General features: G+C 40.3%; 2 protein-coding genes across 3 annotated transcripts; both read right to left on the bottom strand.

Annotated features, from left to right (window-relative positions):
* Positions 1 to 839: 839 nt before the first annotated feature.
* On the bottom strand, positions 840 to 1,709 carry LOC132260692 (uncharacterized). The gene has a single exon (XM_059758977.1). The coding sequence runs from the start codon at positions 1,591 to 1,593 to the stop codon at positions 910 to 912; it is 684 nt and encodes a 227-aa protein (XP_059614960.1). The 5' UTR covers positions 1,594 to 1,709; the 3' UTR covers positions 840 to 909.
* A 428-nt stretch (positions 1,710 to 2,137) lies between these two features.
* On the bottom strand, positions 2,138 to 16,468 carry LOC132260691 (uncharacterized). 2 transcript variants are annotated; one of them, XM_059758975.1, is made up of 10 exons: positions 16,292 to 16,468; positions 13,787 to 14,072; positions 12,505 to 12,663; positions 9,672 to 11,449; positions 8,326 to 9,016; positions 7,602 to 7,803; positions 7,123 to 7,360; positions 6,790 to 7,053; positions 6,174 to 6,402; positions 2,138 to 6,101 (listed from the first exon to the last, which is right to left on the bottom strand). In XM_059758975.1, exons 1-10 carry the CDS (start codon positions 16,307 to 16,309, stop codon positions 5,824 to 5,826), a joined length of 4,143 nt encoding a protein of 1,380 aa, XP_059614958.1. In that variant the 5' UTR covers positions 16,310 to 16,468; the 3' UTR covers positions 2,138 to 5,823. The 2 variants fall into 2 exon arrangements, with proteins under 2 accessions (XP_059614958.1, XP_059614959.1); XM_059758976.1 differs by lacking the exon at positions 12,505 to 12,663 and having other exon boundaries at positions 16,292 to 16,467.
* Positions 16,469 to 22,361: the final 5,893 nt, after the last annotated feature.

Below are 22,361 nucleotides of genomic sequence, written 5' to 3'. Positions count from 1 at the left end.
CTTAGGAACAAATTTTATATATTTTCGTCTCATATTAAATCAATTACGAAAAAAAAATTTCTAGAAAAGGTGATTCTTTTAATGCTTCTCTTTTACAAGGTTTACACATATAAAATTAAAAGCAAATATACGTAAATAAATTGCCCTAAAGCGTGTTATCCAATATAAAGTCAATTTGCAGTTCAATTTCTCTTTAAATATGTTTACATGGGATTTCACATGAATTTATACCCAAATATTTCTTATTTTTCTTTCTCTTTCATAGAATATTAAAAATGTAAACAAAATAAAAGATGAACAGTTAAAAATTCTCGTGCATTATTTATCATTCGGCTGCAATCCTGTTAGCAGAGCAATTCCTACCTTAAGCATTTTCACACATGGGAGAAAGGCGAGCAAATAGAAAACGCGCCGAATGATAACACACTATTATCACAGATGCCCTGAAAATGCCTTTTCGTTTTCCGATAAAAGGCTGGGGAAGTTGGAAAGCCACTTTGAGGGTTTGCGAATTACAACAATTGCGAGCGGGTGAAGCTGACCACCGGCAGATTCGTATCTCTGGCACGAAGGGAGGGTGGCACACCCTCTGGCCGGCCTTCCGGCCGGCGTGCGGGGGTGGGATGTTGTGCCGAGAGTTCCCCTTGACTTTCAAACCCACAAGCGCTCCCTGACCATTCACACAGAATTGCGTGCCATGTGAGGAATGGTGTCTCGAGACACGCTTTGTGTTCTCTCCGTTCGCCTCGTTCTCCCGATTCTCTCCCACTAACCGACTGACCACACATCAAGGTCGGTCAGCATTCTCTGACCTTCACGCACCATGGAAACACATCATGTTGCGTCACACATTTATTTTCGTGTGCAGGTAAATATACATTATTCTATAAGAATCAATCGATCGTCAGACTACAGAATTGGCGCGATGTCGCCGGCATCCGAAGCCTGATCATTCGCAGGTGCCGCCATCCCGAAGCAGCCTCCGCGGCCGCCGCCTCTTCCGCGTCCGCGGCCGCGGCGGTTCTGCCACCGGTTCTGGTTGTAGTTGTTGTAATTGTTGTAACTATTGTAGCGCCCGCCGTTGTCCACCACGGAACTCTCCTTGTTCACCGCCAGCTCCACTGCCTTGGTCAGCGTGAGCGTCTCGTCCTCCTCGCACATCCTGTCCAGCACCACGGGATTCCGCAGGCCGCTGATGAAGCGATCCATGAGGATCGTCTCGAGGTTGTCGCCGAATTTGCAGTCCACAGACAGCGTCTTCAGGCGCGCATACCACGCGGAAACGCCCTCATATTCCATCTGCTTGGACGTGTAGAACTTCTTGCGCTCCCGAAACACCGACACTTGTGGCCCATACTGCTTCTTCAGGAGCTCGCAGAGCTCCTCGAAGGGCTTGTCCTTGGGCAACTGCGGGTGGCAGAGATCCCTCAGCGCCTTGTACGTGTCATTGCCGATCACACTGATGAGCAGGGCGCTCCTCTTGTCGTCCGGAATGTTGTTAACGAGGAAGAACTGCTCCAGGCGCTCCGAATAGACATTCCAATCCTGGGCGCCGGCATAGAACTCCGGGATGTTTCCAATCAGAGCCGCCATTATTGGATGAGTCACTTATTTAGAGAGAAAGAGTGTGAATTTGAAGAGCAACTCGTGAGTGGAATCGCGGGAACTGCGGCCAGTCATTAAGTCCCGCGCTCTTTTATATTTTAAGCCAAAGCAAAGAGTGACGTCCGTTATCTATTCATATTTCTTCGCGACAATTCGCGCGCGCCCGATCGACAGCCGACAGTGAAACTGATCGACACGAAGTGCCACACGAACTTCCCCTCCGGAAGTAACCAATGCGATTTGATTGCGATTTCATTGGCCAATTTTTTCGATAATTTGCGCAATTTCTTTAGTTATTCAAATTTTTTCCCACTCTCTCGCACGACATAAAATATCAATACTAAATTATGTAAATTCTCCCTCTCACTCTAGCGCGCACTTGCACACCGCCGAAATCGATTAAGTGAACGAGACAGACTCATAGTCATCCCACATACAAAAGCCGAGAATTAAATCATAAGACGCGCGCGGGATGAGAATGGAAGGGCGAAGAAGGGCCAGAAGAAAATTATACGAGCCGGTTTTTCTTCTCTTTTTTTTTCTTTAAATATCAATTACATTTATTATTTGAAATCTTCTTGCTTTGCATTATGTTTTATTCATTTTAATTATCTTGTCTTGCCATTTTTCTCTCCACTTTGTTTCTCTCCTTTCGTCTTCTTTGTATTTCTACTTCTCGCGACTCTTTTTTTTTATTACTATTTAGCTTGATTTCGTCTCTTTGTATGAATTTTTCTCTCCTGTTTTTTATTATTTTAAATGTATAATGACAAAAAGCAAAATGAAATATAAACTTTTGTGTCTTCTCACAATGTTACTTTTTTTTCGAAGCGAATTCTGCAATATCTCTTTCTCTCTCTCTCGCTCTGTCGCCTACTATTCCTATCTAAACCCATTCTCCCGCTTACGGTCAAAGAAAAAAAAACAATACATATATTTTCAAGGGGTGCCACCCTAAGATTGTAAGGATTCTTTTTATATTCCACCCTTGCGCTTCCTTGTGTGTGTGGCATCATATTTCATGCTCTTCTCCTTAATTTGTTTCTATGTAGAACTAGATTCATTCATTTTTTATTTGTTACTTCCAAGGAATATATAATATGTATTAATATGTTCTCTTTCTCTCGTTTCTCTTCATTTTTATATAAGTGCACTTATCTATTCATCTTTTTTTTTTAATAGTAAATCATCATCCATTATCATTATTATTATTTATTTTATTAATATAATAAGTATTGTGAATATTCTGCAATATTTTTTTTCTTTATATGTGTATGTCTGTTTAATGATATTCCTTCTTTCTGTTATGCATTTCGTCGTTCTCCACATTCAGCTTTTTAATTTCTCTGTCTCTCTTCTCGTCGCTAAAGTGTGTGTTTTCTTCAACTACCAAGGCGACATCGCTGAACTTGGCGCTTTCAGAGATAAAACTGCTCAGCATTTCACAATATCGCGACAATGTTGTATTTCGCGCAGTGGCGTAACGTAAAATTTCAGGCAAATGAACGCGAAAATCAGCATTTTTCCTTGACAAAGTCACGACTTTAGGCTTGATTTGGAAGGATTTTGAGCCTTCCTGGAAGGTATTGCAAATCCCGACTAACTCAGATTTTAATCCTTTCTTAGAGAGTGAAAAGCAATTGATAGGAAAAAAGGTTGCGAGAAACATAACTTCAGCATATTTTCAGGCTGACATTTGCATTGTTATTTACGCACTCGAAATCATGGCTGTGATGAAAATAACTCAATATGCAACTAAATCGTGACTTCAGTCGCATTTTGCATGAATTTCACTTCAAATACAGATGCAAATTCATCATTTTCTTTTAAATTAAAAAAAATCTGTGACTTTGGCTGCGCAATTAAGCAATTGAGCCTCTCTAAAAGGCGTCTTTCTATCGATTTTCACGCGACTCCCAAACATAGAAATGCTTTCTGGTTCTACTGAATAAACGTATTTCGCAGCAAACAATCTTTTCTCAGAATCATTAAAAAATGCTCGCGAAGAAACTCACAAATTGCTGAGTTTTTTTTCTCCCCGCAGCGCCAAAAGTCCGCATTTCGCCAATGATTTTACAATTGTTATTTTATTCCTAAAAATAAAGGTTGATGTGTTTTTGCTGAATTACTTTTCACTTCAATTTCATAATTCTATTTATATAAAATTCCTATTACGTCTAAATCATCTTTTTGTTTTTCTCATTTTTGTATATAATAGTTTTCAAACCATTTCATTCCTCCTCCACGTTTTTTTTTATCTTCATGTTCTCCCCAATATTTTACACTTTTTTTTCTCTCTTTTAGTTAGCTTTACAAAAATATATATATATATATTAAATTGTAATATGTAATAGTAAATACAGTAAACAAGTAACTATTTCTTTCGCGCCTCCTTCGCTAAATCAATTCATTGTAAATGGCTTTATTTGAATGAAAAAAAAAACGCGCTCTCTTTATTCACAATAAATTGTCTCTCTCTCGGTGTTTTTCTTTTCTTTTTTTTGATCAGAAGGTGTTCTTTTGCTCATCAATCTTGCCATTCGTTTCTTTCTTCCTCTTCAGAACAACATTCCTGATCTCTCGTCGCTCAGCATCAGTCACTCATCAGCAAGCTAAGTTATTTACACAGAATTACACTGGATCCAAATGTTACACAAAATCCTCCCAATCACTGTAGGATCGTCGCTTTCGCACACACTTTCACGCGAATTTCTCTCTTTCTCTCTCTCGCTTTCTATCTTTTTTCAGCTTTTGAAGGATAAACAAACAAAAATTACACAGCCTTGACGTCTCTGCTCATCCTTTTTTTTCCTCTCTTAATCTTAAAAGATACTCCTGCTGCTCAACAATTTCCCTTAATGCAAAACTTATTAGGATTTCATATAGAAAAAAAGGAAACATTCTCCAAACAATCACTATATAATGCAATAATTCAAGCTCTCTCTCTCTCTCACACACACTTCACAATGTGTTAGGACATAATTTTCTCTTTCATAATTATAACGTTAAATAGAAGTACGAAAAACAATTTTACTTATGCAATAGTAAATAATAATATGAACTTTTTAGAGGGTATTTTTCTTTAACTGATAAAAGTCACTTCCTGTACCCAAATTCTGCATCAATAATAAAGAGGAAATTATTAAATGGGTTTTTTTTTCATCATCATCAATATAAATATTTCAATCCTATGCATGCCTACTTAATCTACGTTTTGCCTTCTATGCTATCCATAATTGCAAAACTTAGACTAGTTTGTCTTCCCTCTCTTTTTTTTCTCTTCATCCTCTTCGCAAGCAAGCAAGTCCAGCCAAAGAATTACAAATTATATTCTCCATAAATACACAAAGCTAATAATAAATGATGATAAATTTCGATTTGTTGAGGAAAAGAAAAAAACACATTATACTCATAAATCTAATTCTACGTATACGTAAATAAAATAGATTAGCGTGACTACAGAGAATAATTATCCTTTCTTATATTCCTTATAATTCAAATTCAATTATATGACGCCCTCAGCAATGTCACTCCTAATTCTCCCCCTGTTTTTTTCTTCTTCTTCACATTAACAATGAATAGTTTTGATAAAAATTCATGAAATACATATACATGTGTATACAGTTTATAGTCTTTTAATTGTATATTTACAGAATATGTCACTCGCAGTCTCTCTTCACACTTAATTTCTCTCTCTCTCTCTTATTTACACACATTTCACTGAAAATTTTCTCTGTGCTTCTAATTCTCCCATTCACTCACTGAAGTTCCTATTATTCATTTTTTTTAATATATTGTTCCAACACTTTTGGCATCAGGACCGATCAATTCACCTTTCTCATTCACCTATTTACATCATCTAATATTCTCCCATTTCATCTTCCCATTTTTGAGTACAGTGAATTGTTCATTTATAAATTACATGCAGCGTCTTCAAAGTCTTCTCTCAATGTTACACACGCCATATCAAAACGCTAATCGTTGTCCACCATCAATGATTTAATGATTCCACTGCAATATTGAGTCATTGAGACAATCTCGAAGTCACTGCATGTGCACATGAAAAAACATAAATTTGACTCGATTTCAATTACTTATACAGAATGGTGTAAAAAACAACATAACACTTAAAGATTTTCTTCTGCTTCTTCTTCTTCTTCCTGGGAAATGATATTTTTTGTATTACGTGTAATTTCATCTTCACTGGCGCCGCGACGCTCACTTGGCCGCCGTGGATTGCTGTCCCTGCGGCCCAATCGTATCACAGCGCCGATAGTAGAGCAGATAGGGTACTTTGGGCAGGTGCGGATGCAGCACCGTCTGCTCAGACACAGAGCGCACGGTGCTGTCGTCATAGCGAATCCACGATGCATAGCCGACATTGAAGACGTCCGTGATGTAGTGTCCCTTGGACGCCTCCTTGCCATCATGATAAACCACAGCGAATAATTTGTATTGTCTCTGTTTTGGTACACATTTCTTCGATGAGAGAATTTCTGCAGAAAACAAAGAAACACACTCAATTTCTATCACCCACCAAAATCATCATCATCATCATCTCTACTCACTTGCATCTATTCTCAGCTCTATCGGAAACTCAACGGTCTTGAGAATCTTCGTACAACTGTCCATCTTGTAGTCGAACCACTTAAGATGCAGAATCAGCACGACTGGCAGCTTCTCCAGCGTCACTTGCTGCCACGCGGCAACTTCCTGGTTTGTCTTTGAGCACGTCACGCCCTCCAACTGATCCTTAACGACTAGAATTTCCAGCGCTTCCTTCACAGATTCCGCCTTCTGCAAAGCTCAATCAAGAGAAGATGTTTGTTTATGAAAAAATGCAAAGAGTGAGCAAAAGAAAGAGACTGAAATGCAGATAAAATTGATGTTACAAGTTTCGCTAATTCAGCAAATGTTTCCTATTTCTGCCTTCGCATAGGAGAACATTTTTTGGCCTTATTAAAGTTACAAAAAGCAAATGTTCTTAGAATTCCTTCATATAAAATGTATTATTTAGGAGGTCAATATGTATATTTTGCCTCTTAGACTGACAATCTGAAACACTTTATTCTTTCCAGAGTTGTCTAGACACCAAAATATGGGAAATTCTACTATAAAATAGCTAAGCAGACACAGAATTCACTTGTTTCACAAGGATTCCACAGAAACGCAATTATTCCTCACCTCAATATCGAGTTGCAGCGTGAAGAAAGGCTGAATGACATCAGTTGAATGATCACCCTCGCGTTGCACGCGAGATCTCAACTGCCCACCGAAGATGTCACTGATTGGCGTCCTGCCGAAGTCCGTTGTCCTCGTCACCGTTCCCTTGTTGCGATTGCCATAGATCACTTGCCAATCGTCGCCGCCCTCCTCAGTCTGCACTTCTCCGTTCGCCTGTTGCTCACCATTCGCCAGATTTGCCTGCTTGTCCACCAACTTCATCAGCTGTCGATCAGAGAAATCACCATTCAAGGCATTTGAAGTACACAGCAAAACAGACAGATTTCGACTCACCTCGAGCATTTCGTCATTCAATCCATTGAGGATGAAGCCGAGGAATTCCTCAGCATCCTCCTGTCGTCCTTCAACGTGGAACTCCGAGCGACTGCTGCTCAGCATCTTGTGAATGACAGTCGGCTCGAACGCCATGTCGCACATCAAATCAATCTCGTCCTTCCCCTTCGAGCCCTTCTCCCGCTTGCCCAGCCGCGCGCCGGGCGGCATTGTCGAGAATTCCGACACGAGTTCCACCCTGAAAAACACAACAACCGAATCAATTATTATTCAGCATTGTAAGGGGGGAAAATTGGAGCAGTGTTTCTGGCTTTTCTTTGATTATTTCCAACACGAGTTCATCGAAATTATCATACACACGCCAGAGAATATTGTCCCCCGTCGTTGCACACTTGCCCAAAACAACAGAGCTCAAGAGGCTCTTTTGGGAAGCCGGCTTAAAAGAAGGGGTTCTCGAGAAGCATTTTCTCTCAACTTACATGGCGTCAATGATGGGCGTTGCGCTCTTCTGGCGAAATGCCGGCGGCTCAAGTGGAATCTTCTTCATCATGTGATAGAACGGCGGACAGGCGACGAGCGCTTGCAGAATGGCATTGATGTAGCAGAAATTTGATCGATTGGTCAGTCCGCGAGGACACAAGATAACGCTGCTGTTGTCAATCTGATACTTTGAGAAGAATTCTGCAAGATAACAACAATGTTTCAGTGTCTCTAGCCAAGAGTCTGGGCCAAATTTCCAGTGAAATGCTTGTGTGGAAAATGTTTAAAGCCGTCTTTAACACAATCTTGAGGTATTCGTGTTAATAATTTAGTCCTAGAATGCATGATTTTTCAATAATTTTCTATTATCACTTCTTTATCAATATAATCTGATGAATTTGCATCTATTTGCAAAGATATCAGAATTGAAGAGATGCTAAAAGGTATATTTCCAAGAGCTTTATAGAATTTTCATGCTTTTCTGCTTCATTTCAATGAAATATTGCGGAATTCGCGACTTTTTTCGCCAATTCAGGTCTCAATTTAATCTCGTTGAGGAACTTTTTGAGATTTATACAGAGAAACACATCGACTTACAATTAATTTCCCTCACAATTCTAGTTACGAGTGTGAAAACAAGTCGTCAAATAACATTTCTTCAGTAAAATGGCATCAAAACCACCGTAAAAGACTCTCTAAAACATGCATTTCTTCAGTTCTCACCTCCCAATTTGAAGCTGCGATCATCGACAGTTGACTTTGTGGCCTTCACGGCGACTGTGGCCACTTTCGACGACGACGCCTGAGTCATTGGCAATCCCATTGCCGACGCCGCTGAGTACGACAGTCCGTCGATCGGCAGCGTCTGCGTGGCTTCGAAAGGCGGCACTTTCGCCACAGGTTTCTTGTTCGCACTCAGCGGATGCGAACCCGCCAGCATGGAAGACGCAGAAGAGTTGTCGGACGAGAAGAGACTCGCCCAGGATTTGCTCGGCGGCGCACTTGCTGTCACTGTGACGGCGGCCGGACCGCCGCGAGGCGCAGGCTCGAGCTTCTTCTCCACGATCGCCACACAGTCAGTCGCTGTGCCATTCGTTGTCACCATTTGTATCAAATCAGGCACAACATTGTTCTCCACTGGAACAATTTGGGGTTGAATCTGTGGCAAAACTTCCACTTGCTTCGATTCGAACGTCGTGACGGCGACAGTCGCTGGCTTGGCCTCAACACTCACTTGATTGTGTGCCATTGGAATCGCCTGCACTGTCTTATTGACCGCCGTCAACACAACTTCCGCCTTCTTCTCCGCCACAACTTCTGTCGGCGCAACAGGATTCTGCTGCTCATTTTGATTTGGTGCTTTTGTATAGTTCTCAATCACTTTTGGCACTTGTGCCGTGGCATTTGACAAGGTCTGCAATTAAACAACCAAAAATACCATCAATTTCATGCTACAGAGTTTTCATATTCGTCTGACAAGTCACAAGAGTGTGAATAAGAAGCAAGATTCTGAGAATCAAGGGAGAAATAATAGTTATTGTGGACTGAATGTGGTTAAATATCCACAAATATCCATGTCTATCTATTCTTTTAGTTATTAATCTCATAATTTACTGAGAATTCTTCTAAATATTTCTTGGTATTGAAATCAATTGACTATTCAAACGGTGTGAAATGATCTTAAAAGCTCTTTTCAAGAAAAGAGAGTCAATTTCAATGCTACAAACTTTTAGAAATCAGAGAAAAATACAATTTTCAGTTGCATTATCTCCCCTTGATCTGAATGAAAGCTTAATATTACACAAGAAGAAGATATTGTACGTTTCTCTACTAAGATCAATCTTTATATGCCAAATTGATCAACTCTCAAGATAAACACACTCCAAATCTATTCTCACTCCACGGCTTTGGGAACAAGAATAGCCCCAAAAATTGTGGCGACAATAGATATGAAAATGCTCTTCCACAGGCGTAACGCTGATTATTCCTGATTCTTTGCAGAATAATCCGCTGACTTCCCTTGTGGAAAATTCACACAAACACACAAATTCCCACCAAACATTGCTCACCTTCACGAGTGCGGGCTTTTGATTGGCGAAGGGCGGCGGCGATGCTTTGGCCTGCTTCACGTCAGCATTGCTGATGGGCGTCTGTGACGTCGTGATGGGCGCCGGCGAAGGAAGCGCCGTGACAGAAACACTCGTTGTACTCTTCTTGTTCCACGCGGGCGGCTTCTGTCCGCGATCGTTCTTGATCATCAGCTTGTCGTTCGTCATCTTCACCAGGCGATTCGTCTCCTCTTGCTTCATTGGCTTGATCACGTTGTTGTTGTTGTTATTGGGAGCAACACTTGGCACATTCTGTATGTTTGTCACGTTGGTGAGGATGCTCGGCGGTTCGCTGTCAGCCTTGATCATCTTCTGCACTGGCGCCTCCATGGACCCTGCATTCGGCGGCGCTTCCACCGGCGCTTCGATCTTCACAACATTCTCCACAGCGACGACGATCTCAGCTTGCGCACTTTGTTCGCTCTCAGTCTGCGGCATCTTGAGCTCCTCCGGCGCCGCCGGCGTTGGGGGAATTGGCGAGGCGCTCGGCGGCACGACAGCCGCAATTGGCAGTGATTTGACCGGCGACGCCTTCTGCGGATACTCCACTTGCTGACTCTGCTGCGCCTTCATCTGCTGCTGCTGCTCTATCGTTATGAAGTTCGCCACGTCGGGATTCAGCACATGGTGGCTCGACGGCTGCGCCGGCGTCTGCTGCGGCGACATCATCATGAGGGCATTGGCACTCATCGGGTCCTCCAGCAGCTCTGGCTGCACCATGAACTCCTCCTGTGCCTGCGCCGCGCCCATGCCGGGCTCTATGGGGTACTCCATCGGCATCTGCTGGTGCCACATTTGCCCCATCAGGTTGCCGTCGCCCATCTGCTCGTCGCCCTTGTCGTCGATCATCGCGTACTCAGGCGACATCATGGTCGGCGGGTACATAAACATGCTGGGCGGATGGCCGTACGCCATCTGGTGGCCGCCCGGGTACAGCGGCATCGTGTGGTAGAGCGGCGGCCCGGCGGCGTGCTGCGCCGCGGCGTGCGAGATCGCGGTGTGCGGCGTGTAGTAGTTGGGGTACTGCGTGTAGTAGTAGTGCGGCTGTCCGTAGCCCTGGCCGCCCATCATCTGCTGCTGCGGATCGATCATGGGCGGCTGCATCAGTTCCTGCGGCGGCGCGCCGGAGTTTTGCTGCTGTTGCTGCTGCTGCTGCTGCCGCTGGTGCTGCTCCTGGCGCTCCGCAGCTCTCCTGTGCGACCCGCCGGACTTGTTGCCACGCCCGCGGCGCGGACCGCCCATTCGCATGCTGCCCATGGGCGGCTGGTGCACCGCCGCCTGGTCGTGCGACGTGGCCACCACGGTCTGCGGCGCCACGTCGCCGGGCATGAATGCCGACGCGGGCTGCAAGTAGCCCTGCGGCCCCAGAAAGCTGTGCACGTTCACGTTGGCCGTCATATTGCCCACGTACACGTTGCCCGGCGGCATGGTCGGCTGCACCATCTGGTACATGTGCGAGCCCTGCGGCAGGTACGCCGGCTGCGCGCCCTGGCCGCCGGACGTGTACATGGCAGCGAGATTGGCGTGCTGCGGCGCCGAGCTCTGCTGTGACTGGTGCGGCGTCTGGTGCTGGTGATGCTGATGCGGCGACATTTCTGTGCTCGGCGGCTGGTGCTGCGGCGCCTGGTGGGACGGCGGCGGCGGATGATGCTGATGGTGCACGAATTCCGTGTACTCTGTCGTCACAGATGATTCCGTTTCTGTCTCAGATGGTGTCTTTTCGTAATTATTGCCATTCACTGCAATAAAACGCGAATTTAGTGCCGTCGTAAAAAACTCCCAACAATAAATATAGAAAATATGTATAATTTCTCTCTCTATCTCTTTCTCTAAAATCAGGACAAAGTTAAAAAAAATAAACCCAAATTCAAAGAATATTTCTTGCAATAAGCAAAAGGAAGATTTCTATGAGTGCTTGAAGATCGCAAAATTCCTCAATTCTGAGATGAGAATTCAAAATAAATCCCAATTTTGTCAAATCATCCACTAAATGTAAAGATATTTGGCATTCAACTTAGCGATAAAATGTGAATCATTTATACTTATGAAGTCTGTTTTTTTTCTGCAGTAAAAACAAGACAAGCAAAATTGATAAATCAATAGAAAAAATGCAATCCAGGAAAGCATTGTTATCTTGGCTAAGGTTAACTGTCGTTCATTTCAGTATTCAATAGCGATACAGTGTGAGTTTAATCTTCTTAAACTGCCATTAGCTTGACTACATTAAGATGAACTGCAAGGAAATCATGAAAATTTCAATCGGAAACTAGTGAAACTAATGGCTTTGCACATTCTAAAGTAATCATCATCAAAAAGATGGTGAAATTCCCTTACAATTCTTTCATTTCTTAGCAAATTTGTCAGTCTGAAAACTAAAAAAGAACTCAAAGATCTTATTTCTTTAAGCGACAGTTCGTTTTTTATCGTTTCTGTTGGTTTTCATGCCAAATTCCTTTCAATAAACTCATCATTTTTATCATAAAATTGACTGTCAATACAAAATCTTGTAAAAACATGAATTTCAAGCTAAATAAGGACATAAATTGAACCAAAAATTTAATAATTCACCAAAGATTCACAGAATTGAGGGCGTGAAAGGGTAAAAGCATTGCTTTCATTGCACAAATCAAGACATAAAATCCAAAGTCTGGCTAGAAATTTCAGAACAGAAACACTCTCCAATATCGGCTTGGGACTTTCTTTTCAGTGACAGAACGCAAGAGAATGCATCGAAATTAGGATAAGGCGCAAAGTAAAAACATATTATTGTGGTTTTAGAATGTTCACTCGTTACCTGCAGCGCCCGCAACGGCCGGCATGCTCAAAGGCACAGCTGCCAGGGGAGCCAGAGTGGGTTTCACAATAGCATAAATGGGGAGCGCCGCCGCTGCCGCCAAAGGTGGTATCAAACGCGGCATCAAACTGCGTACCAATGGCGTAGCCGTGGCTTGCCCTAACACAATTCACATCATATCAATTAGGACAGCGCTCAAGGACTCCAGAGGGCGACTTCTTCTCGCCCAGGGACTCGCCACGAGGCAATCTTGCACTCCAACAATCGCCGAGGCGTCTCAGGTTCAGTGTGCTTCGCAATGCAAATTAGCTCCGATAAACCCGAAAACGCGTGACAAATTTTTGCAAAAATAGCACTTTGATTTATGGCCAAGTCAAGAAATACATGAATTTAGAGGATTTTACACTGACTATTGAGAATAGAGAAGTGAAAACACAACAATGACGCAATGTTTACGTTCATATTGTGTATAGAATCGAAAACTCTGCAGAATTAGAACACATTATTTAATCGACAAGAGCCTCCAAGACTATCAAAAGTCGACTTTTTGTCGCGCATTTCGTTCACAGTCGACATTTGATAAAAGTAAAGTGGAAAATTGTGGACATAAGTACACAAAAACTATTTAAAATTGACTCTTGGTTACTTTATGTTACCAATTTGTCTCGAAATTCTTCATTTTTCAGTCAATTTCTCAAAAATTAGAGATTTTGTGAAGAGATTTCAAGTCTCAAACTTCAATTTGCTTCGGTAGTTTTTGAGGCACTCGTCGAAATGGAAATTGCAGAAGACTTTCTGAAGGAAAATGAGAAGGAAATTAAGTCACATATTTAATGGGGAAAAACATTTCGGTCAGTATTTGAGCTGTTTTTACACTAAAAATACAATTGATTGTGACTTTTTGGTAAGAATTTCTAATTAAAACAATCAAATTATTAACTTTCTCCTGGTCAAAAAGTTTTATAAAATGCCATTTAATTAGTAAGAAATGCTGAGCATAGAAAAAGGAAGTTTATCTCATAAATTTACTGACCAAATTAATTAATCTACTGATATATTTTTGAATAAAATACCTCAGAAATCAGAGAAAAATGAGGATAAATGTGAAAATCTCGTCAACGCGAGTACTAATTGTCCTCCAATCGATATAAAATCAATCAAAGGCGGAGAAATTGTCCTCGAATTCCTTAAAATATCGATGGACTGAAAAGTGGGGCCACTTTGAGGACTCGTGGCGAGTCCCTGTTCTTCTCCACACGCACTGCAATTTGCCCGTCCTTACCATATGTAGACTCCTGCCAGCTGTTGATCACCGCCGGATCATGCTCGATCTCCTGGCGACAACTGCCCTCGCCCGACTGGGGCGCGACCCTGAGCACACCTTCGCTGCCGACGAAGCCGCCGAGGTTCTGCTGCTGCTGTCTGTGGTGCTGGCCTTGCACAGCACCATGCACCCAGGACACGTGCGCTTGTTGCTTCTCACTTGGATACAAAGTTGTCGCGAGCTGATTTCTTTCGGTATCATCGACATCAGAAAGGTCTAGGAATTCGTAGCACTCCTGTGTCGCCTGCAAGACAGAAGAAAAAGCGATACGCGTCAGCAATCGGCCGAATCAGAGGTCAAACTGCAACCAAATTCTCAGCGAAATGACAACAAAACTCTCCAATTGTAGAGAGAAAAGAAAGCATTTTCCCTTCCATCTCCTCTCTTTCTCTTATCTTATCAATAATAAATTACGCCACAGACAGAAAAGTCCGAGTGATTCTCCTTTTCGATGCACAAAACAATTGTTGAGTCACACAAAACCGGTCATTATTGCTCTCAAATTCATCCCTTCGCCTACATTTTACAACATGCCCAGATTATCTGTGCCTCTTCGGTCGACTTTTCACCTTCCCAGCACAGCCATTCCGCCGCACAAACTCATCTAATATTACAAACCAGGCAAAATACAGCGTCGATGGCCATGAAAGTGATGCACAAAATTATACGCCTTTCTATCGTCAGGAATTTTGCATTGGCAAAAAATTATACCATAATATTTTATTATGTAATGCACAATCGATTAGCGAGACACACGAGTTGCATCATTTCCAAGAGAATCCATCCGAAATTGCCATCAAGTTGGACTTGTTTCTAGTAACACTGTGACGTGGGATCTTTTTTCTACGAAATTCACTGCCAAAACCACAGAATTACAGTGACTTCCACAACTTTTCTGCTCTGTGCTTCAATTGTTTCTCGTTTAGCAGAGAATGCTGTGATAGATATTGATATTTATTCTGATAAAATCGTTTCTTTCGCCTTTCAGAATAATTTGTAAGGTAAAACGAAACCATAAAGAATTTAAACGTTTTAAGACAATAACAGACAATATAAAAAAAAACAATCATTATCCAGACTCTGAAATTGTCCATAAGAGTAAAAGAAAAGTAAGATTTCGTCTCTCAATATTAAGAAATTCTTTTGGAGTACTAAAAAGTGTTCATATTCTACAATAATCGTTTCTTAAATACAATTTTCTATCACATAATCGTAATTGTTTGAATCCGTTTTTGGACTTAAGTCGGAAAGTTTGCTAATCAATGGCAAAATCAAGCATTTCCATGCAATAAACGTTGCTTTTCTGGATCCTTTGAAGACCAAAAACACTTAAATTTGTCCAAAACAGCATTTGAAACTCAGTTTAAAAAATTTAAAAATTCTCAGTTCAACTTTAAATTTAAAATCTGTTTATTTTGTCTCATATTCTTTTAAAACAGTGACTTTAAAGATCTCCTAATGCTTTTCTTTAAGGTTTTGGTCGAGAAAGTATGACGTGAAGGCGTAATTTCGAGTTGATTTACATCGAATATCAAATAAATATTTAAGAAATTCATTATATGAGATCAAATAAGTGATTTTTCAAAGAAATTGGTGTCAGAAAAGGGCTAGTTAGCTTATCTTAAACCTCTTAAACGAAAGTGTCATCGAGCATATGCTTTTCTAGTTCTCCTGGAAAATTCTTCATTGCAATCTTTTTTGAACACTTGTAAACACAAATTTGCTCAGAAAAGCTAAAGTCTATTTGAAAAATCTGATTTTTCCGACCACGAAGGGTTAAAAATTCGTCATATTGAAATCATTCCTTCGTTGAGAAAAGACTCGAATTCCCACAGACAAAAGGCACATCTCGTGTCCGGACACTTTCGGCGTCCACTGTAAATGCCCCAAAAACGTTTCCAATGGTGGAGCGAAAAGTCTAGAAAGACGAGAAAGTCTAGCGCAGAGGATCAGCGGCGAAAGAAGCGAGCAGAAAAGCGGCCCGGAGAAAGCTTGCAAAGGGGCGATTTTTTATAGGTTATGAATGATTTGCACATTGAACTGGTCACCGCCCTACATTGCCCGGATCGCCCGCCGCGGGGGCTCAGCGGCCGCGCTGGCGACGCCGCGAGGGGCAGCGCGAAAAATAGACTCGAGCGCATTCACGCCGATTTACAATTTATCGGCGTGTCACTTCATGGAGGGCAGAAAAGGCGAGGATCGATTGAAATTGACACCAAATGCAATTAACGCATTTCTCTGCTGTCGCCGCCATTCGCCGCAATTCCCCAGCGCTGGCCCCAAGTCCGTGGCGCGGCGGGGACCCGCCGCCGCACGCCCCGCGCGGCCACTTGGCCGGAAAGTGGCGAACAGCGGAGCCCGAGAAAAAATATGGACAGCAGAGTGAGACACATTTTTGCGGGCGACGATTTCGTTACATAAATGGCACGAGAGCGCCTTCGGCGCGACGCCTGAGCCACTTACCGATTTATCCTGATCCATGGCACATTATTTTGGACATTCCCTGTCCGTTATAAACATTTTTTTCACATCAAAATGCCTTGCACCAATTTTTCACACAGTTTCACAGTTTTCACAGGAAATGAACTAAGTTGTCGGAAACGCACGATGACAAGACAAAATCGCCATTATTCTAGCAGTTCGGACGGGATTGTCAAATGGCTCGGGAACCCGGCTGAGCGCCTCGCGTAGCACTAAAGTAGCGATTGCTGTGCAGAAGAGAGAAATGGAATAGAAAAGCAGAATAATTGTATGGAATAATATGAGAAAGTCTGGCTGAACTTATTCACTGAAATAAACGAGCATAATATCTATGTGGCTGATAGACGCGGTGGCATCTGTGAATATACTTACTTCGAATGTAGATGTGAAGAAGTAAAACGATTTTGCGAATATGATAATATTTCGGCTTCTGCGCCAGTCAATGGTTTGTGCTGAAGCAAAGAACATCTTCACGCGGTAATTTTCTCTCTCTTGTATTTTTCCACAGGGTTGAGAACAGGCTTATAGTGAGCGTGCGTGAACAGCGAAGAGCCGCAAATTGTGGAAGTGTGAAAGAACAGTTTTCAGTTTGAAATCAAATGAATAAATTGAAGAAATACCAGTGAACTTGAAAGTTTTCTTTTTTTTGAGCAATATAAAAAGTGATTTTCCATGTGAAAAATATTCAAAAGAATTAAATGGTCGTCTTTGTGTCGATTTGTAAAGAAATTTGCTGTGCTGAATTAAAAATAGTGGTGAAAAAACTTAAAAATAAACAGTTTCCTATTTTTGAAGAACAACCCCGTCTTTGACTTTAAAATCCAATTGTAACTGCGGTTAAATTAACCCAAGGATTTGCAGTGGATTATCAGATGGCTCCTTAGCAAATAAAAACTGTCTGGCAAAAAGTATTAAATATCTGTACAATGGATAATCAATACCAAGATCACAAAGGACCCTTCTTTTTACCATCGTTTGCTTCATTTTTTAGTAAGCTTATTACGTTGGGATTAATTGCTCAAGTCGCAACAGTTTATGTTTCTTCTCCTGAAGCATACGATCGAAGGGCTGATGCAGGAGTTTTTGTTATGTCTCAAAATGCATCTTTTGAAATACTTAACAAATTCGATAGAATAAGCTCTGATCTTGAAGCACTTTCCAGAAAGTTTAGTAATGAACATAACAATACGCCTTTAGTAGAAAAATCTAATTATAATCCGTCTCAGCGTACAATTAGATCTCTTCATTTGGAAGGATCTTGCATATGTATAATAGAACCAGCAAAACTCGTTGACTTTAGAAATGAACTTCAAGATGCAATGAATCGGGTTAATCAATTTTTTCATCATTACAATTTTAATCATTCTCTTGTTATTTATAACTCACATAAGTGCGACGAATTAGTAAAATTACTCTCATTCACTCATAATTATTTAAAAAGTATTATTGTTAAAGAGTTTATCAATGGAAGTTCGCTGGATAAAAGCACTATTTTGTTGAATGTGTTGTCAGAGTTTGAAGAAATATTTATAAAAAAGCTTGAAAACATCAAAATATTACTCTCCCAAGAATACGAGCAAGAATTTGACACACTTTTAAAAGATATTGAAGACTTGCAGAGATCACTGAAGACAGCTGTTGTCGTATTAAATGAAGAGTCAAGCAAATTCTGTGCCTCAGAAATAAGCAGTGGAAGACTTGAAAATGCTCGAACATGCTTTAACAAATTAGACAATAATACGAGTCATGATAAATTGATAAAAATAATACAGGCAGCTTACAATGATAAGAAACCCGATAATGTAGTGCATATAATAACTTTTATTTATCAATATCCCTTAATTTCACGGACAGTGCAAGGCTATAAAAAGCTATTCGAAGTAATGAGAGACGATGGACAATTGCTTAATCCCGAAATTATGATTCTCGACTATCGTATTAACGACGCCATTGAGAAATATAAAGATCGTCGTGTATATAATGCAACACTTCAAAATTTAAAGAATAATCTGGCAATTCCTGTTCAACAGATCATTCAAGCATGGGCAGAAATGGTGCGTAATGACAATGATTACGAATTGATTAGGGATTTTTCAAATCGACATCCAGAAACCTTCAAAAACATCTTGGCTGAACTCGTAGAGAAATCTTATGCAAATTCTTTAGACAATGCGGAACGTATTATAAGTTTTTCTCAAAGTCTACCTTCTATAACGCTAAATATTATTTCTTTTTCATCTCTGTATGACCAAATGAAAAAATATAATCACTTAGACAGCTATCAGTTGCTGATGGTGGCTTTTAGAGTCAAAGAATGTATGGAGATGCAGTTTTATACCACTATTGATGAGAAGTACAGAATTATGTTCACGACTCTCAAGAATGATTTATCTTCTTCTGTGCGAAATCTAATTTGGAATGGAAAAAGTTGTAAGGTAAAGAATTATTTATGGGGTCAGTATCTGTATGCTGCGGGTCCAAAATATCTTTATGACTCCGACAGACGTCGAATATTAACCTGGAAGCCGATGAATTTTGTTTACGAAGGAGATTGGGGGTTTGAACCTGTGCAAGGAGGAAGATTTTTTAGGATAAAAAATAATTATTGGAACGAGTATTTATATACTTCGGATGTCCTTTATAAATATTATTTGTCTTTTTATAATTATAAGGACTCTAGAAGGGCATTTACGTGGATACCAAAAGGAAATTCAGACTGGTCTGAATCACAATGGGAGCTTCAGCCAAATAGCAACGGTTTTAAAATTGCAAACGCACACTACACTGGATATTTATATGCTCCAGAACAAAATTGTCCCATTAATGCTGTATATTTTGTCTTTGCGCCTTTTCGGCAAGTTGATTGTGACTGGCAACGGAATCCAGTGCTTGTTAAAAATGGTAAATTCGCTCCGGAAGGAAGTGAATGGGAAATTCACTGTTAAATTTTGCCCTCCTCCCTCTCCTTACTAGCTCATTGAGCTGAGAGCTCATCTGTGACCGCTGACTGTTGTTTATGAGCGACATTTATCTATCACTGAAGAAATATGTACAAAATAAATTACGATTTTAAAAATCAATCTACCTTTTTCTGTAAGAAATCTTATCTGGGGTAGAGAAATGTGTTGGATTAAAAACAAGGATGAAGATTAGATGAGATTGAAGTTTTAACTGGAGAAATCAAAAAGCATTCACGTGGATACCAGGGAATGTAGGTTATAACTTAGAATAGCAGCTCCAGCCTACAAATAATGGTAAAAGTTTTAGACTAAAAAACTCATACTATCCCGGATATTTATATGTTCCCTGGAGAAATTGTAGCTCAGCTGCAGCTTCGGAGTTTTTGCAGTTTTTAGGAACGAATTTTGAAAATGGGAAAGAGAGAAATGGGAAAATAGAGTGCTGATTGGTTTATTTGCCTCATTGAATTATATAGATTATCCAGTGCTTTGCACACAAATGCTATTACATATATTGAATATTTCGTGTCTCATTCTCACTTACTCACAACTCGACCTCCATTCGTGTGTGTGACAGTGTTTGATCTGCGCAGCTTAAGACGAAAATCTTGAGTGAATAGCGTGAGCGCAGTCCGAGTTCTGCGCTTGATCGAAGAACATCTCCGTTAACCAGAGAAAAAGTTGAAAAAGAACTTTGCCTATTGTAAACAAAAAAGCCAAAAAACCTATCTCTATTGAACTATCGTGTGAATTTAGGGTCTTTATCAGTGATTTTGATGATTATAGATAAATACTGCTGCAATGGAATCAACATATTCTTGCTTGTTCGCTCCTTATTTTAGAGATTTTTCAAGTTTATGTGTGATGAAAATTATGATATTGGGACTCTTTCTGGGATTAGTGGCTCAAGTGGCGGCAATTAGTGTTTATTCTCCTGAACCTTATCATCCTCATGCAAGGGCAGATCCTGTAATATCGCAAAAGATCAATACTGATATTTTCGAAGATGATCAGCATGTGCGGATCAATGAAGAACTTCGCCATGAAATAATTACCAAATTCGATAAAATTAGCTCTGATCTTGAAGATCTTTCAACAAAATTTAGCTCAAATATTGATGGGCATTTAAACGAAAAATCTAATCGTACAATTAGATCTCTTCCTTTAAATGAATATTCCATTTGCGAAATAGAACAAACTACGCTGATTAACTTCAGAAATGAACTGCAAGCCACATTCAATCGTGTTAATCAATCTGTTAATAATGATATTAATTGTCCCCTAAATTTTGACTCAGACAATTGTGAAGAGTTGATAAAATTAGTGCTTTGCGCTCACAATCATTTAAAGAGTGATTTTATAAAAGCTACTGCAAATAACGCTTTAATCAGTAAAATGACTGTTTTGAAAAATACGGTAAAAGAGCTCACGGAAATATCTACAAAAAAGCTTGATAACCTCAAAAGATCACTTTCACAAGAATCTGAGCAAAAAATAAATACGCTCAAATCAGACATGCAAGACATGCAAAGAGCGTTGAATAAAGTTGTTGATGATCTTAAAGAAAAGACAATAAAGTCTTGTATTTCGGAAATAAGTAGTGGAAAAATTGCAAGTGCAGTTAAAGATTTTCGAGATTTAAACGATTATGAGAATCATGAGCTTATGTTTAAGATCATAGTAGAGGCTTACAATTATAGGAATACAGATTATGTAGAAAATATTATTAAGTTTGTGTGGGATCTTCCTTGGGTTTCGCATAGAGAGCTGGGCTATAAAAAACTATTCGAACTAATGAGAAACGATGGAAAGTTAAATAATCGCGAAATAAGTATACTTGAACTAGACTACAAAGTTCAAACCCTTCTAAAGGGTTATCATGAATCTTATGCTTTACTTCAAAGTTTAAAGAATAATCTAGCGAAACCTGTTGAACAAATCATTGAAGAATGGGCAGAAACGGCGCGTAATGGCAATGATTACGATCAGATAAAAGATTTTGCAAATCAATATCCTGCAACCTTCAGAAGCATCTTGCCTCAAATCATAGAGAAATCTTACGCAAATTCTTTAGACAATACAGAAAGAATACTATCATTTATTCGCCATCTACCTAATATAGAAGATGACAGTGTGGCTTTTCCCTCTCTGTTTGAGCAGATGAAGAGAAATAATCACTTAGACAGCTATCAGCTGCTGATGCTGGCTTACAGAGTCAAGGAATCCATGGAGATGCCTAATTATAATAATGTTGACGAGGAATATAAAAATAAATTAATAACTCTGAAAAATAATCTATCGGATTCCATCAGAGGTCTAATCTGGGGTGGAAGCAACTGCAAGCTAAATAGTAAATTTGTGAATCAGTATCTTTATGCTGCTTCTATACTAAAATGGGACGAAAACAGACGTCGTATATTTACCTGGATGCCTGGTGTTCCAGTTACAGAAGCGACTTGGGATTTTGAGCCAATAAAAGATGCAAAATTATTTCGGATAAAAAATAGTCACTGGAATGAGTATTTATATACTTCGGAATTGTCACGTCCGTTTTCTAGGGATGAAAATGTTAAAAGAGTATTTACGTGGATACCAGGAAATGTAGAACACGATGGAGAATGGGAAATTCAGCCTCGAGATAATGGTGATAGTTTTATAATAAAAAATTCTTACTCACATGGAAACTTATATGTTCCTTTCAAAGACTGCATGAGTACTGCAAAGTTTTGGGAAGAGAAATCTGCCCCAATAAACACTATAGGAGCGTTTTTCACAGGGATTTTTGGAGGAGATGTTAAAGGGTATTTCGGGGATGATTGCTACACAAATAGGAATATGGTTTTACTGGGGGGAAATAAAGGCAAACTAGCAGAATGGAGGATAGAGTGTTAAATTGTTTTTAGTCAACATCTCAGTCACTATGAAATTGCTGAGACTGAAATGAAAACTTTCTTTTGCAAGGAAAGCACAGAACAGTCACACTAAGTGGAGTTCACGAAGAAATATCGCGTTTGCCAAATTGATTCTGAGAAAGTGTGGGACTTCTACCATTGATCAAATGAAACTAAAAGTGTGCGAATTATTTTCGGCAA

This window comes from Phlebotomus argentipes, unplaced genomic scaffold (assembly GCF_947086385.1).
Source record: "Phlebotomus argentipes unplaced genomic scaffold, Phlebotomus argentipes genome assembly scaffold_18, whole genome shotgun sequence".
NCBI lineage: Eukaryota > Metazoa > Arthropoda > Insecta > Diptera > Psychodidae > Phlebotomus > Phlebotomus argentipes.
This window is presented reverse-complemented; position numbering and strand designations above follow the sequence as displayed.